The sequence below is a fragment of the Zophobas morio genome, unplaced genomic scaffold, assembly GCF_036711695.1.
Source record: "Zophobas morio isolate AGI-343-1 ecotype UQ-CSIRO unplaced genomic scaffold, CSIRO_AGI_Zmor_V1 ptg000024l, whole genome shotgun sequence".
NCBI classification, from domain to species: Eukaryota; Metazoa; Arthropoda; class Insecta; order Coleoptera; family Tenebrionidae; genus Zophobas; species Zophobas morio.
Window position 1 is genome coordinate 17,661,585 of NW_026972129.1, and position 17,090 is coordinate 17,678,674.

Genomic DNA, 17,090 nt, shown 5'->3' on the forward strand with positions numbered 1-17,090 from the left:
TTCAAAAGTTTGGTGCAGAAATTTTTATAACTATTTTTTTCGAGGTCTCCAAAGGTTACCATCGAGCTCATCCGTCATTTTTTGATCATGTATATGTTCGTCTAAATAAATAATAAAAAGTAGGTTATTTTAAAAAATCTTCATCAGGTAACAAACCTAGATTTTCAGATTTTCAAACTTGTTGTCATAATGAAATGTCATTCGCGTATACCACAAATGTTTCGAGAACAGATTATAACAATTATTACATGATTTTTTCTAAAATTTTGAAACTGAAACTGCATTTTTGCTTTTTACTGCCCGAGCGTAAGCTTAGGAATTATTGTGACGAATGGCTAGAGCTAGTTTCATTTTTCCTGGGCGTTTCGTGACCCCTAGAGTACGACACAATAAGTCCCCCGTTTACGTTTATCTATTTTTTTGATGTTTGTTGTCTGGCATCTGGTTGATTGTTGTCAAGTTTTAGGTGCCTATGAATATTATGTACACGGTAAATGCGAATCAAAATTTGCCTAATCATTCCCATCAACACTTCGATGACGTCACCTTAAGATTGTGTACATTAAACATTACCTTAATTCTGTATAACAATATACTCCCACACTTGTTGAGTATGAATCCGCCTTGACTTTTAATCGCAATTACTTTACAAAAATGTTTGTGCAATATTTGCCGCACGTTTCAATTAACCGAGATATCGCGCACGTGAGAGACAAGTAGGTCGTGGTCGGATGACATGAGGAGTTAAATCTGAGCAAGTGGAGCTTTGAATTTTAGACCAATGTTTTTGCGTTTTGTACTAAAATTGTTAAGAAAAATATACTTCCCTGAAATTCTAGTAACGTGGTACTTTTTTTATTAGTGTTATAAATACTGAAAGCTATACAAAATAGTGATTTATCCCTACTAAAATCTTGATGACGTCATCACAAATCTTTATTTTAACTGACAGGTTTTACCACATAGAATAAAATTCGAAAATTAATTTAATAATAATCATTCATTTATTATATTATATAGTTTTTCTAATTGTTTAATTGACCGTGTTTCAGGGGCGAGAAATTTCTGTCGAAATAAAGTTAAACCAATTTTTTGACACTGAACAAGAAAATAATTTTACTTGCTTGACCGTATTTTAAACTCTATCTGATTCTGAGTAGAAATTAAATGAAATTTTCTCCTCTGGAAGGTCATTTATGTGATGTATCTAATAATTAATGTTTAATTTAACGAGTTATTTCCGTTACGAAATGGAAATTCCCAATAAACAGCATTACTCCACATAACAGATCACGTGCATAATTTGTATAAAAATATGCGGTATTACCTTTTTAAACAATAAACCATAAAATGTGCAAAGGTTATGACTACAAAATGACATGTCACTTTTTTAAATATTTTGAAAGGTTAATCAACGCTATAATTTTACCGTTTTATTACTTAACTGGCCATAAGAAGTTTATTGCAATATTTCTGAGAGGAAAAAATTAAGTGGTATCAACGTAATGACCCAAATTGTTATGGAATGTGCGAATGTCATAGAAGAGCGACGATTTTATGCAGCAAAGTGAGAGTAAAATAAAGCCTTTTTGTGTTTAAAAAAATAAAGACAGTAACATGGTAGAAATCTTAGAAAATATTAAGAAAGTGCTACTTTAAATATGAAGAAATTGATTGTGTGATTCTTATTTAACTTTCTCTTGTTTTTAATGCTTTTGGAATTAGGGCAGACATCATGTTACATATGAAATCGTTAAGATAACCTAAGTAGGACCTTTAACAGTAATTATTGGAACTGACAATGAATAAACATGTAGTGAAATATTTTCAGTAATGCATTTTCCCAAGGTTCATTTCGTTATTCTACTGATTACAATTTTATCGGCAAAGTTGTGGTACTTTTTTATGAACCGATAAAATCAGTAGTTTAGTCACTCCACTGATAATGACCGTTTGTTACGTTTTTCACTGTTTGCCTAATGACATATTATTTATAATCCATACATAATTGTGCCTTATTCGTGTAATCTCGTCGACTCAATTTAGAAACCATGTAAATAACGTGTAGGTTTCCAAGTTGAAAGGCAAAGCGTTTAATCATTTTTCGTAGGAGCACCGGGTGTAAACAAATTGTTTACAAGTTGTTCGAATAAGACTATAAAGCCTTTCTAGTTCTGAAACTGACAATACGATAATTAGTAATCTCATTGTCAACGGATCACACATGTTAATTGAATCCGGAGGTTGGCGGTAGGTACGGTGTAAATGGGTAAACGTTGAAATTTCTGTGGCTCACCTTCTCCGTCTTCAGGCATTAATTATTCACAAACATTGAACACAATTATTGTTCACGACAACAAACACGTTATTCGCTTCACTTCAGATCCAGTTGAATGCACTTTATTTTAGCAACATCCGAGCACAAACGCTTTCTACTTGCAACTGGAACAGACAACAAACACTACCGTCGTACGAAGTGTGCGCGAGATGATAAGAAAAAGGAAAAAATACACCAACACCAACAAGAACGAAAACGAAACTGATACGCTGCACAGGTGAATGGCGAAGTGTACTTGTCTTTGATTACGAGATACCTCAAGGTGAAGGTGATTTAGACAAGAATGTAAGACACGATAGGAAAGTGTACGTCGCAAATCGGCTGCAAATGTCTTCAGATCAATCGTTTGCACCAGTTTACGCTGATGGATGTAATGTAATTTTCGCGAAGCTCTTTTTCGAGCCACCACAAAGTGCGGTTTATTTAATATTAGATTTGTACATGTGGAAGATGGAGGAAAAATTCGATCAAAGGGCGGTTCGGTGAATTTAAAGAAAATCTAAAAATACTACGGACACAAATACTAATCAGGTTAAGAGGATTTTTTATGAGAGACAAATATTTTTTGAATAAACTGAGGGATGTTTTGACAATAGAAAACCGGAAAACCCTTCAGTACAAGAATAACAATACTTTGTATTAAGGAACAAAATACGGGGATACGCGGAAGACATTTTGATCATTTTAAGTATCCTAAAGTGAGGACAAAGGCACCAGTTATTATTTTAAAAAATATTTTTCTAGTCACTAGTTTCGACACTTTGCTGTTTTTATCAAACAAGCAGAAAGCGAATAAAGTCTATTGTCAGTTTGTTGAGATTCGCACTATCAAAAGGCTTTATGTCCTATTTCTACTTCATAATTCCCAGCTTATTATGAATTAAATATTTGAGAATAGTTCAACAGTTCGTCTAAATTTCAAACGACCCTTTAATACTGTAACGTAAAGAATAGAGATCATCTCAGAACAGCACAGTGAGGCGTAGGGATTTTTATTTTTAAAAAGGGATCAGTCTAAAACATTGAATTAGAGGGGTAGATGGTAATCGCTCAAATTACCTAACCCCAAGGAATGTTGTATCTTATGTCCTTTTAAGATATCCGATTCAGAAGCCTGCATAGCTGAATCGAAAACGAGTTAATATTCACCAGCAACTCACTTAATTTTTGGACTTTTGTGTGTTCTGTGTTTGAAAATTGATACGTAGATTAGCACGAAAAATGAATCACTGAGGAAAAAATAGTGCAAGGGTCTGGGAATTTCTTGTGACTCAAGTATTATAAATTTTAACCATAAAGGTTAATCAACAATTCGAGGAAACATATTTCCTGTTGCCTAATAGAACAATTGGATGCAGAACAACAGGTTGTGTTTTTTAGCACAGTTTATGAATACAACACATACTTTTTTTGTGTTATATAGCTGTATTGGTTCTTCTTTTTTTTAATAAAGAAATTAGTTTAGTTGGAAGAAAAACTGGGGCTAACATTTGACAACTCGAAGATACACTGATTTCAAAAATGAAACAAAATGTGTTTGTTTGCTGCTCCAAGTACTTGTGAGAATGTCAGTCTAGCAGTTACCTACTGCGACAAGCTAATCACCGCAACTTTAAGGAGGGTCAACAACCGCACAATTTTCTGATAATTTCAACGACGTATTTGATGCGGTTAATATTCGAAGAAAATGAGGAAGATATAAACCACTTGTCTTTAGAAACAGTAGCTTGAAAATTTGCAAAATTTCTCCTTGTGGTCGCTATAGATAATGGACAAAATGTTACAAAAATTTAAAAATTGTCAACTAGGAATTATGGACTCAGTTTCCCGAATTGCTTGCATTTATTTAAACTTGAAAATAAATATTTCGAAAAGAAATGCTGACCAATAAACCTATCTTAAACTCATTCGTCTCACATTTTTCTAGGCTTGCTGATTTGAAATGATTGTAATTGTAATTACAGTAAAATAATTTTTATTAAGTTTTTAAATTTGGGATTTCAGTGTTTATAGACTTGGGATCTATAAGTCCGCTATCTTTTTTAGGTTGTGGATATATATTTTTGAGAAAAAAAAAAATGAAAACTGCAAAAAAAAATTTAAATTAACTTAGAAAATACGAAACCTTAGAAATTGGATGACGTCAGTGGCTAGCTCAAAATTTTATTAACTAATTTGTTTGAAAATATTTGAGGTTAAATAATGTGGTGAAAGGCTACTTTCATATTTTTTCAATGTTTCATAGTCTTGTTAGAGTACGAGTCCTGTTTCCGTCTGTCTGTCGTCTATCTGTCTCTTTGTCTGCTTCTATTTTGTGTCGACGTAGACAGATAATCTCCGAAACGCTATACGAATTCTTGTCAAATTTTACACGTGCATTGGGAATGCCGTGTAAAATTTGTCTACTCATCCCCATCAATAATTTGATGAAGTCAGCTTAAAATTGTGTTTGGTAAATGCCATTTAAATTAAAAAAAATATCACATTCCTGTATTTGTGGTTTATGGATCTGCCTCGACTTTTTATAGGTGTCTAAACTAATCTAAATTATCTAATAACATTTTATAACAGTATAAGAATAACGGTCAAATCGAGGGCGAACTAATATTGCACTACACTTTTTTCTTACACCTTGACTGATATTATCTATATTTTTTTTGCAGGGTTTATCATCAAAAAATAAAATTTCGCAAAATCAAATCTTATAATTTTTCGAAAAAGCTGGATGTGTTGGATTGTAGTTCAGGTTCAGTTATATGATCCACACCACTGTACTTGTCCCCACTAAACAGTTGATGACGTCACCACAAAATTTATTAACATAATCTTACTTGGAACATACAGTATCGCACTTTATCTGTTTACTATTTTTGATTTAATATATAGAGATTATCATAAAAAATTAAAATTCTAGATCAAATGTTATAATTTGTTTAAGGAACTAAACTTGTTTTTAAACATCCATTAGAATTGTTTTTTAAAAACGAAGTAATTTTATAATAAAATAAACTCCTCTACTTCTGATTTATGAATGTCCCTTGATTTTGTTTCTTGTTATAATTTTATTTTTATTATGTAATCTGTCTTGTTCTTGAGACAGTAATACGAAGCTCGATAACCATAGTCCTAGTCTAGCGATAGCGCGCCCGCTTCGCAGATGACAGGTCTACGAATCAATGCCGGGCCGCACCTTTTTTTTTATGAGACCATGAACGGTTCGTCCTATTTTCCTAAAAATTTAGAAGGTAGTACTGTTATTGTTAGTATTACACTGCAGCTATTCAAATTGATATATTTGTCCGTATTAAAATGTTGACGTTATCACAAAATTTTGCTATGGAAAACTCACGTGGAACATACGCATGACATGCTTCTTTACTTGTAGCTTAAAAGTCTGCACACGGCTATATTTTAATTTATATGTGTTATCATAAAAAAGTAAAATTTGCAAAATTAAATTTTATAAATACAAATTTTGTTCCTTTATTCTGGTTGTGGAGTCAAGCAATTTTTTTATATTAGTTTTATCCTATCAACATTTCATAATTAACATTTCATTTTAATTTTAATTTCCTATTGTATTAATTTTTCAAACTAAGTACATATATACATAAGTTGTTTCGATATCCCAAAAAGACGCACCACGTACCTATGACAGACTCTGAAGAAGTCTCAATTATAGGGGCGAAACGTTAGTACAATAAAAATAATATAAAAAGCTGAAAATTGCTTGAGTCTACAACCCGATTAAAACCATAACTTACAGAATACATTTTATAAATTTTCGAAGCTGTATTTGTTCGAATGTACTTCCGGGGTCAGGAAAGTTCTGATTTTTTTTTATTTTCGTCAAAGCCCAAATTACGTGAAAGTTTCTCTAGAACTGCAGGTAATAGAATGTCCTATATTAGTAAAACAACTAGTATAACTCTGATATTTTTAACATAACTGTTTAAATGAAAGAAAAATAAAATAAGAAGAAATAAAAATGTGAGCTTAGGATTCAATAGAAACAGTTGTTCCTCGCATTCTATTGGACATAAAGATAACCAATCAATTGTGTTCTTTTCATATGGAGCGATTTTCTCTCAAACCAAATATTATGAGACGCCAACTCATTACTAATGAATAAAATATGCTAATATAAAATATTTCAATGTTCCACATTTTATTACTTTAATTTTTTTACACTATCCTATTTTTCCTGAACGACGTAATATAAACTGCGCTCCGAAATTTTTTGAATTGCTACAGTCAAATTTTTGAAACATTGGTTGAGTATTCGTCCCATGAAATCAACTAACCACAGAAAGTTGTTTTGGACCTTTTCAAAGTGTAATTCAATTTCGAATTGTCAGTGTGAGTCTTTTTGGCTTATTAGGTTTTTGAGAACACAATCAGAGCGAATCTGAAGTCGTATTTAAATAAGGAGTTTGAATATCTTCCTGAAACTCGTCCCACGTTACACTTAACCTACTTTAATTAGACGTCAAACTAACCGAGAGTGAATTTGCTGTACTTACTTTTATTAAAATCTTATGAATATTTCAGTTTTCAGTTTTAATGATGCAGAGTTTTTATAAATTATTTTAACGGCATGGCTATGAATTTCAAAAATCTCGCTTCGCTGAAATTATGCCTCCTTATGATAGTTTTCACTTGTGGTTAATGTCATTTGTAACCTGTTGTTTAAAGTCACCGCTTTAAAATTCTAACGTTTTTCAAGTGTGAATTATAAAAAACAGAAAGTGAACATGTGCCTCGAACAAAATGGTGAACTTTTGAACATTTATTGTGATGTTTAACCACAATAAATTTGTTTATTTTTTGTAACTTTTATTTTTTAATAGCATAAGATAAGCATTTAGGCAGTTATACAAATGCGTCTGGTATTTGTCGTGCGGCCTTCGGCATTTAGTAAAATACATATAAAGTGAGAGGCGACACATTTCCGTGACCTACTTTGATCCTATAATGATTTTTAGAAACCTTGTACTTTACAAAAAATGCCGCTAGAAAACAAAATGACATATAAGGAACAAAATATATCGCCTATTATTTAAGGGAAGTTCTAAGGCCGGAATTAGACTAGACCTAAAAAACTACAATTTTATTTTTAAAGGTCTTTTCTTAGTGTATTCAATTAAACTACGTGATTTGTGAAAAAAAACTATAACTTCAACGTTCTAGCGCTAAAAAATAATACTCGTATTGCCCTAGCGCAACTTCTTGACATTTCAAAAGTCTACCAACTTCCAAATTGCCAAATTAATTTCGTCCTGTGAAACCGGATGTTTAATTTCTAGAAAGTCTTCACCAAGGAAAGACAGTGGCTGCATACCGTACGTGTGACCGACCGGAGAGACTCTCGTGAGACTTTCCGTGTTAAATCCAAAACAGATTAACCGCCGTGCATGCTAACGAGATCTCCCCAACACGACGACAATACCGCATCTATGTTAATTTCACGTCTGTGATGGACACACGGCCGATTTCATGGACCATTACTCAGGACTATCTGACAAAAAGTGGTCAATTTAATTTGCCTTGCATGACCGCATGACTTGAAAATCTTCCGAGCGGTTAAACGGAATTAGGATTGTTGGGGAAACATGAAGAATTATGATATACGGACGCCTGGAACGCATCCATCATTAAAATATTAGCAAAACGAAAAAGGAAACGTTTTATGGGTCTGAATAATGTCTCCCTGTTGCCATCGCGTATTTTCTCTTTCGCTGGGGTCATTTCAACTCCCGGAATAGTGCTAGAGGGTGGATTTGGTATATTAACGGAGTGGCCAGTTTCTTAGTTGTTAGTAGGGTTCGGATTTATGTGCGTGAGCGCTGAAGTATTTCTCATCAAAACACGGAAGAAAATAGCTTTAATTGCTAAAAGAATCTCAGCTACAATAACAGTGTTGAATGTCTTAAATCTTTTGATAAAACTTCCAGGACTTACAATATGGTAATGAGTTGGGCTCAATACCGTATATGTACGTAGGAAAGAAAATACGAAAATCGGTGTGTTAGCTGTCGTTTTAATTGTACTTTAATTCAGCCGTTATCCTTGATCTGTTCGTTTTTTTTTTTCATTATTATATAGCTGGATATAAAAATAGAAACAATAACAATATATGTATTCGATTTAGTATTATCCACAAATCCAAGAAATAACTGTTGTTTCTAGTGCGGATTATTATCTTGTTTAATTGGTTTACATGATCCTCCTTTACTTCTAGTGAAAAAAGACTTATATAAAATTAATTACTCTTACAATTCAAAATTTTACTTTAAATTTATTAATGCAAAAATTAATCCTCCGAACTAATTGTTGTCAAATTTTATGAGGGTTATGAGTGATAAAACGCTAATCGAACTTAAAACGAACGCTTTAAGGTTATAATAGGTACGGTAAATCATTAATCAAAATATATTCGTTTATCCCCCAAAACAATTGATGACGTCATTTCAAAATTTTGATGAATAAATTCTATTTAACATGTGTAAAATAGCATGAATTTATTTTAATGATTAAATCAAGAATGGCCCGTTTCATTTTCCCGACAATTTGGGAATAGATTACTATTAGGGTAAATGTGTACAAGAGTGCGCATATGTATAAGAGTACGCACTGATGATTTCTGCTTATTAGTGCCATCTGGGTAAGATGAAGTTATACCATTCAGAATTTAATGTTAAACCTGAGATAAAGGTGCAAAAGTGACCTGATTATAGTTTATAGTTTGGTCGTACTGACGATTTTATGTTCACACGTTGTGTGGATGTAATTTTTACCGCTCATAGTTTTAGTTTTTTGTAAGGTACGTACCAGTTCTTTTATTTTACAGTAATAATTTTCATTAGCTGTAACTTTTAAGGTGTCGTTATACACTAACAGTTTTACACTTTCTGTCCATCAAAAGCTTTTAACTTTGAAAACATTAGGTTATGTACAAATGTACAAGAGTGCGCAGTGAGGTATTGTATAAGCGTGCGCATTGCTTGCAATATGTAGTCTAATAGTCTTGGAGATACATATCATACGGTAATGAATTATTTAACTCTACTACTTTGTACTGCTTCTCAAGTTGTGGGGTGGTGGTTATGGTGATTTTTTTTTTATTTTTACTTCCTGAGCGTGTTGTAATCGAGTCCGTCGACCGACTCTCTATTTTTACGTTTTCTCGTCTTTTCAAGACCCCTAGAGTACGAAGAAATAGGTCTCCCGTTTTATGTGTAGTCTGTAGTCACTTATTCCCATTTATTTTCACCTTAGAAACAAATATTTTTTCATAAAATGTAATGCGTACTCATAAGCGTTCAAATGCGCACTCTTGTGCAATGAACTGTCTAACAGTGCGCATTTACACATCTTGACAAAAATTGAAATTACTCTTAAAATATAGTGGTGTTGGGGCGTACAATTAAATATATCTGATCTCTAAACATGTATATAACGAACCCATATCATAAAATTTGTCTATCCAAAAAAATTAAAAAGTTGTTGACAGTTTTACACTAAGTGCGTACTCTTGTACACATTTACCCTATCATTGGTATTACACTGCACCTATCCAATTGATATACGTAGCCTTGCAAAAATATTGATGATGTCATGCCAAAATTTTTAAATGGAAACACTCATTTGAAGATGGAGTTCTGGTGTTGTTGCGTGTATGAGTTTATCATAAAATGTAGTTTTTCCTGCTAATATAGATTTCATATTGTTTATTTTGTTTCAACAGGTTATGGGTGCAAGAACGAGACGCCGGATACAGTATAGAATGAATATCAGTTAGTATGTAAGGACTGCATACGGACTGTTTTGTTTCTAGAAGTAGATAATGACGGATAACGAACAGTTAGTTGTTCTTGATTCGAGGGGAAGAACTGCACACAGCGTCGTTGTCATCAGTGGAAGCTTGTGCACCATCATATCAAGAGTCTGTCACTTCAGAAAGCGTTATCGCTATAAGTTTATCATAAAATGTAATTTCTATGTTATTCCAGAGTTTGTATTGTTTCTTCTGTTTCGCTACCCCTTGGACCTGTAGCAGGTTATGGGGATAACGAAAGTCGGGGCAAGAGGGAGACGTACGATACAGTTTCAAATTAATATCGGTTAGTGTGTAAGGATTGTATACACACTGTTTTGTTTCTATAAGTAGTAAAGGACTAGTAACAAACAGTTAGAGATTCTTGACTCGAAGGGAAGTGTTGCAAATGTACAACATAGTTCGAGTCAAGTGGAATTGCCGTCAGTGGAAGCTTTGAAACTTTCATGGCGAACCGTTTAGCGCTTGCAGCATTATATCAAGAGGGAACACTGACTTTCACTTGGAAAAGTGATGTCGGTCAAGAAGGAAGATGACATGCTGATGTCGTAGAGCATGTATAAGTTTACCATAGAATGTAGTTCTTTCTGTTAATATAGAGTTCATGTTCCACAAGGCAGGCATTTCAGTCCTGTTTTATTTTCCTTTTTTGTGAACGATCTGACCTATGAATTAGATAATTCATTATCATCATTATTTACTGATTATTTAAAAATTTACTGCAAAATTACAAGTTGTAATGATTGCTTATTTCTTCAAAATAATTTTTAAATTATTTATAAACGGTGTAGTACATACATTTTGCATATGTTAAAATATACTTAATCTAAACAAAATATAACAAACTTCCTGGACCAATAATAAAACAATAGTAAAACACATCATAAGAGAAAAAAAATTCAAGACAGATAATTTTTTTCTTAAGAAAAATCAACGGATTTTAGTGAACAAATTTTTGTTATAAAATTTTAATGTATCAATAACCACGTCACCTGAACCAGATGGACAGTTGTCAATAAATATGTGCACAACTTTGAACATTTTAATGACATTAATGACACAGTCTTTCCAAAACAGTCGATTTCCTGAAGATTGGAGGTTAGCTATATGGTAAATCTGATGTTTAAAAAGTCGATAAATTTCAAAGTGTCAACTTTAGAGCCTTCGCGACTCTTACAAAAAGCGAAATTAGTGGAATTTGTGATGAACTGAGAAGATTTATGCGTGCGAACGTCATTCAAAAAAATTTGTATCCACTAACCTTGTTTGTGCCATAAATTGGGCTAAAAATGTGGACCGCAATATTGCTACCGAAATTTTGTATTTTCACTTCGATAAGGTTCACATAACAAAATTTTCGTTAAAACTTCGACGTTATTGCATATCTGGATAATTGTTAGAATGGATTCAGAGATTCGTAACTGATCGAAGCTTTGGTGTTAAAGATCACTGAGTGATCTGACAGCTGCACAAAGTGGAGTGTCGCAGGGTTCAGTACTGGGTCCGTTACTCATCATCACATTTTGCGGATTTAAAGTCAGAAATGAAGTCAAGAGATGGTTGTTCACCGCTGACGATTTAAAAATTTATAGTGATAGTTGATCGAATTGCAATATTTTTAGTGAATATACTTTAACAGTGGATCAGTGGTCCAAGAAGTGGTTTCTTCCGATAAATGAAAATATTGGATGGATCACTTAGCGTTAACAAGTACTAATACCAATTGAAATGTAGGTGTAATAGTAAGTAAACTCAGAATTAACACAGAGTGATCACATCGGGACTGTCATTAAGAAAGCGAATTCCATAGAATATTTGCTACAATAACCTTTATAACACCAAGTGTAAGTGCAACGATGATACCGTATACAGGTTTTGTGGAACCAATAATATTTTTTTTGTACAGAATAATTTCGACTAGATTAGAATGGATTTGATTAGACTCTCTCCCATTGTCTGGACTTCACTGAGTGTTCCCGACTGTGGTTCCCATTTAAACAGCCATGCGATCCTTTCGTTGCCACCGTTTGTAGGTTTGTTCTAGAGTACCCATCGCGACTTCCGCTTCCAGACTTTTCTTTAACGAACGCCGTCCGGCAGTTGTGACCGACGATGAGTTATCGCCGGACATACTAGAAAATCATCGTACGTAGAAAGGCGTCGTACCGGGGCGGCGTATGGGTTTATTTCGTAACAATATCTACAGACCTTTGCAAGCAACGTTTGGTGTCCTCTGCTAATTGGAAGTAAGAATCATTTGGTGGAAGTGAAAAGAAAAACAATTTTCACCTTCAGGTTCGAGAATACGTGGATGAAGAATTGTTTCGTAATAAACCAAGTGTTTGATATTTAGAACAAGCTGCCGGAGGAAGTCGTCCAAAGTCCTACTATTAATATTTTCAAATCCAAATTCTATAGTTTATAATCATCTCGTTTTGTGAAATGATTTCTTCGAAGTTCCATCGTATAAACGTAATTTTTCACTATCTTAGTGACAACTTAACTAAATCTGTTAATAAGTTTATTTATCTTAATTTTCATGATCTAAAATAAGATCATTATTTGGTACTGATTTACTAGTGTAGACTGTATATCTGTTTTGACTATAAAATATTTATTTATTTCATTAAAGTTATGGCGAGGCGTTCTAAAATTGTAGCCAACTGTGAATCCGCTTTCTTTTAATGCATAGCTGTTCTACTGTTTGGCTTTACGAAATACCTTCTTGGAATCTATCTCATAATTAAATTCTTGTTGAAAATATGAAAATGATTTGGGTCGATCACACCCACACATTCGTCTTGGTCATTCGTTATTTGCTCTGCAAACTACAAATCTGGGCGGTTTACGCCGCCGCCACCGACGAGATTAATTTTGCGAGGCGGTGATAGCTTAATAAATTGAAAATGTTCGTGATACACAAAATTAAAATGCGAAGCACGAGACTGCAATAATTACATAAATGAAGATAATCCACTTAACGTTTTCTTCTGCAAAAAACTTCTTGCGCGTTTTAGGGTTCAGCTTGTTTTAACGTCCAAACTGTTTTTATTACTTCAATATCATGTTTATATCTGCGTTGCCGCTGTATGAGATAATAATTATGAGATTTATAATCAACGTTATGTTTTTTTAATCTTGGAAAGATATTATTGACCTAGATACTTCTATACGATATGCCAAAAATAAAAGAATATACTTGAATTATTACACAATTACAGAAGTAGATCAGTTTTAAAGGACGAGAACAGGGAAAAATGCACACGAAGTATAATTTCGTTTCGAATAATGACAGATGTTTCTACAGAGTTAACTTACTTTTGCATCGAAATTTATGACAATAATGTCGTGTGATTAACGAGATTAGAGTTTTCAAACGATGGTGAAAACAAAATTCGTGTCAGTAGTAAAGGGAAAATCCTTACCTTTATAAATTACAATTACAAGCAAAGGTGTGTTCTGTATTCAATCAGATTGCTTGTGTCTTATTAAAAAGCAATCAAGTCTAGAACTGGAACAGCAAATCTGGGGCACAGTACAGTGTTGATTTTGGCGAGGTTTAAAAATGTCGATTTGTCTATGCAAATAATTATGAACTCAATGTTAATTAACAGAGTGCACCGTTAAGACAACAACAGTAACAAATCTTTTATGTAACCAATAGCTAACAATTCTAGTTGTATGTGGAGGCTACACATGCTTTTTTCATTCCAAAACCTCGACTTAATTTTGACAACGGAATTTCTGCAAGTTGGAATTCAAATTTCCTGTCAATTGTGTGAGCAAGTATTCGCGTTATTCTCTTTATCAACATTGGTGGTTCAATCAGAAGCTTGAATGTTCAGATGGTAGAACAGTCCTCTTCAACTCATAATCGCTTGTGAAGTAGTTCCAAACAAATTTGCAAATTATGCGCACATGTCGTGCTTGTTAGAGTTAGTTACTGATAAGTTATAGGGGTTGTATTGTTTCCAATACTTAAATTGAAACTTTTGGTAGCATTCCTCACAAACTTCACATTTTTGCAAAGTGGGGAGAATCATTTGCAAAAAATTCTATTTAAAGTATTCTGTAACACTTTAACAAAGTAAATTAAAAAAATGGTTGTTATTTGAGAACATAATTTTATAATAATATGCTAAAATGAAGAGTACTGTATATTTTAAATAATGCAAGGATAGCAAAGAAATGAACTGAAATAATTTTGTCATATTTGGATTAATAAAGTATATAACCAGAAATACAACACTTGGCATGATTAACTTTGTCTGATGTTAGATTTAGACAGAAGTTGAGTGAGTCCAACGAATTAATTTTTAATGTGACTGTTTAAGTGCTAATGATTATTACTACAGGAAGTAATTAGTCGTGAATTAGAGCTAATTAGTCTCAGAATAAATAGTTAATAACTTCACAACTTGATACACAAATAACCTCTTATGAAAATCTCATGCCACGTTGCCATGTTATTTTAGTTTTTTTTACATTTTTTTAGCAATGCATAAAAATTGCAACAATGTTATTTTTAAGATCTCTGTTTCGATATTTTATGTAGAGATAAACAGAAGTACAGATTTTGTTGTGATATCAATTAAATCAAATGTCAATATGCAGTGTTTATAAAAAAATCTAAAACGTTACAATTTTCAAATACCAATGTTTCAGTTTTTTCAAACAAAACAGCCTGCATTGTACTTTTTTTTGCTAATTTTTTTTCTATATGTTGGCGTGTCCTTTAAAAAACTAAAATAACTATTATCAAAAACACACAAAATATTTGTCAACGCGTTTCGCCAACCACATTGACATTATCTAGACAAAAATAAACTCTAAAAAATTGTTAAAATATTTGGACAAATTTACGTGTTGATTGTTTTGTTTCTAATTGTTACAATGGTAGTGTTATGACTTTGTCCTAAGCGCGATCTGTTTGATTTATAGTTTACCAAGCCCGACTTGGCAACTTTACAGCTGTGTAACCGCGTCTTAAGAGGAAATTATTCTCTCCGTTCGTGTTTGTAAAATCGCTGTAGGCTCATTATTATGCGAGAATAACCCTGTATATCAAAAATAAACACAATCTTCTGTTGCTCCCATGACCATCTTAAATTTCTGTTGAAGTGAACTTCCGTCGAGCAACCTTCTTTATATTCAGAAGTTCAGAACTACAGTCAATATTGACTTGACTATATTTCCATAACCAATTTGTTCAGTGTTTTAAATTTAATGCATAAATTGTGTACCTATTAGATTGTCTGTAGGTAAATAATAATCCCGAATAGACGCTAAAATCGACGTCATCCCGTCGTAGACCCTTCATTTGCATAATTACCAGCACACAAAAACGCTTAACGTCTAAAATTCCGTGCACCGTTTCTTATGCGCTCCAAGATGGATGAGGACGAAGCAAGGATTTATTCATCGTTCAGCGAACCTGCGTCCTGATAGTAAATTCATCCGGAATGGGGGCGATTTGTTGCGATTTGACATGGGATCGGCGGCACAGCATCTGAAAGGGGCGGACGGGCGCTCTCTTAGTCGACGTGCATCAGCGTCGCGACGCTGCCGGCATGCTAATGCTAGTTTTCCCGGTGCTCGCTTCCACACTACTCGACGTCGACGTCGCGAATGCAAATCGAGACATCCACAACGAAAAGCTGTAGCGAGAAAAGTGCTCTTTTCATGTTTTATAAACCGAGCGTTTGGAAAGTTTTAATTGGCTTAAAGAGATGGATGATGTATAGACTTCTAGGTCTGGTGGAAAGAGAATAACTTTTTGCAGACTTGGGAGAAGTCGAGAAGCGATTTTTAATTACAAACTCGCTTGTTTCTAGTAGGGGTTTTTCTCGGAGCAACTTTACCCCAAGAACGGATTTGGGATGGAAAATTAATATATACGTAATGTGTTCAGCTAAGTTAATATTTATTTTAAGGTAGAGTTTGGAACTGTTCCGCTCGATGCCATACATACCCAGTATTTTTTTTTATTTCGTAATAGATATGTATATATTACATCTATAAAAGGAATTGAATATCTCGGGAACGGTTAGTTGGATCTTCCTGAAATTTGGGCTATTCTTAAAAATACTCAGGCTCTATTTTCTGTTAATTTCTTAAACTTTTGAACTTCATTTGTTTTCGAGATGCAAGGCTGACTTATTTTTTTAAAAATAGCACCAGTAGTCAGATCGTTAATTTTTAAATAGAAGATTTTTTAAAATTTAGAACTTTAACACATGCAAACTTCTACATCCAGGTTTAAAAATATTTCAGTTAAACACTAAAATGGCACCATTAACAGAAACTGAACGAATAGAAATCTTGATAATGGTAGACTATGGCAACAGATGTCGAAGTAATTCTGAAGTAACAGCACTTTTTAATGAAATTCATCCCAATCGAGAACAAATTTCTAAGTCGACGGTTTCAAAAACATTGCACATTGCAATTTGACGAAACTGGTAATGTTAAAAATAGTCAAAGAACCGGAAGACCAAAAAATGTTACAATTGGGAAGAACTCTTTTAATATCATGTTAGATGTAACTGAAAATGAGTAGTTCAAAAAATACTCAAACGAGAAAAATATCAGCCATACAAAATTCATTTTTTACAAGCATTGAGTGAGGATGAGAGACTAGATCAGGATGGCAACTTCATAAACCAATTATTATTTCTGATGAGTCTACTTTTTGTTTGAATGGGCATGTTAATCGCCATAAGTGTAGATACTGGTCCAATACAAATCCACACTGGATGAAGGAGGTTCACACACAGTACCCCCAAAAAAATTAATGTTTGGTGCGGCTTTATTGGTCGCCACATTTTATATATAATATGTCCAACAAAGTATTATTCCTCCACTTAAGACAAATATTTCGCAACTACTTATAAAAACCCAAATTTATCTGCAGAA

The 17,090-nt window shown here is 33.3% G+C and overlaps 1 protein-coding gene across 2 annotated transcripts in view; it reads right to left on the bottom strand.

Moving 5' to 3' along the window:
- The window catches only part of Glut1 (Glucose transporter 1), a 337,838-nt gene that overhangs the window by 134,253 nt on the left and 186,495 nt on the right, over positions 1 to 17,090 (bottom strand). The window contains exon 1 of one of the 2 annotated variants that reach the window (XM_064064026.1): positions 2,297 to 2,557. The exons of the other annotated variant lie outside the window; for it this stretch is intronic. Within the exon in view, the coding sequence (XP_063920096.1) occupies positions 2,297 to 2,315 (19 nt within the window). The 5' untranslated portion in view covers positions 2,316 to 2,557. Of the gene's footprint in view, positions 1 to 2,296; positions 2,558 to 17,090 lie in introns of those variants that run through there. 2 annotated transcript variants of the gene reach the window in all.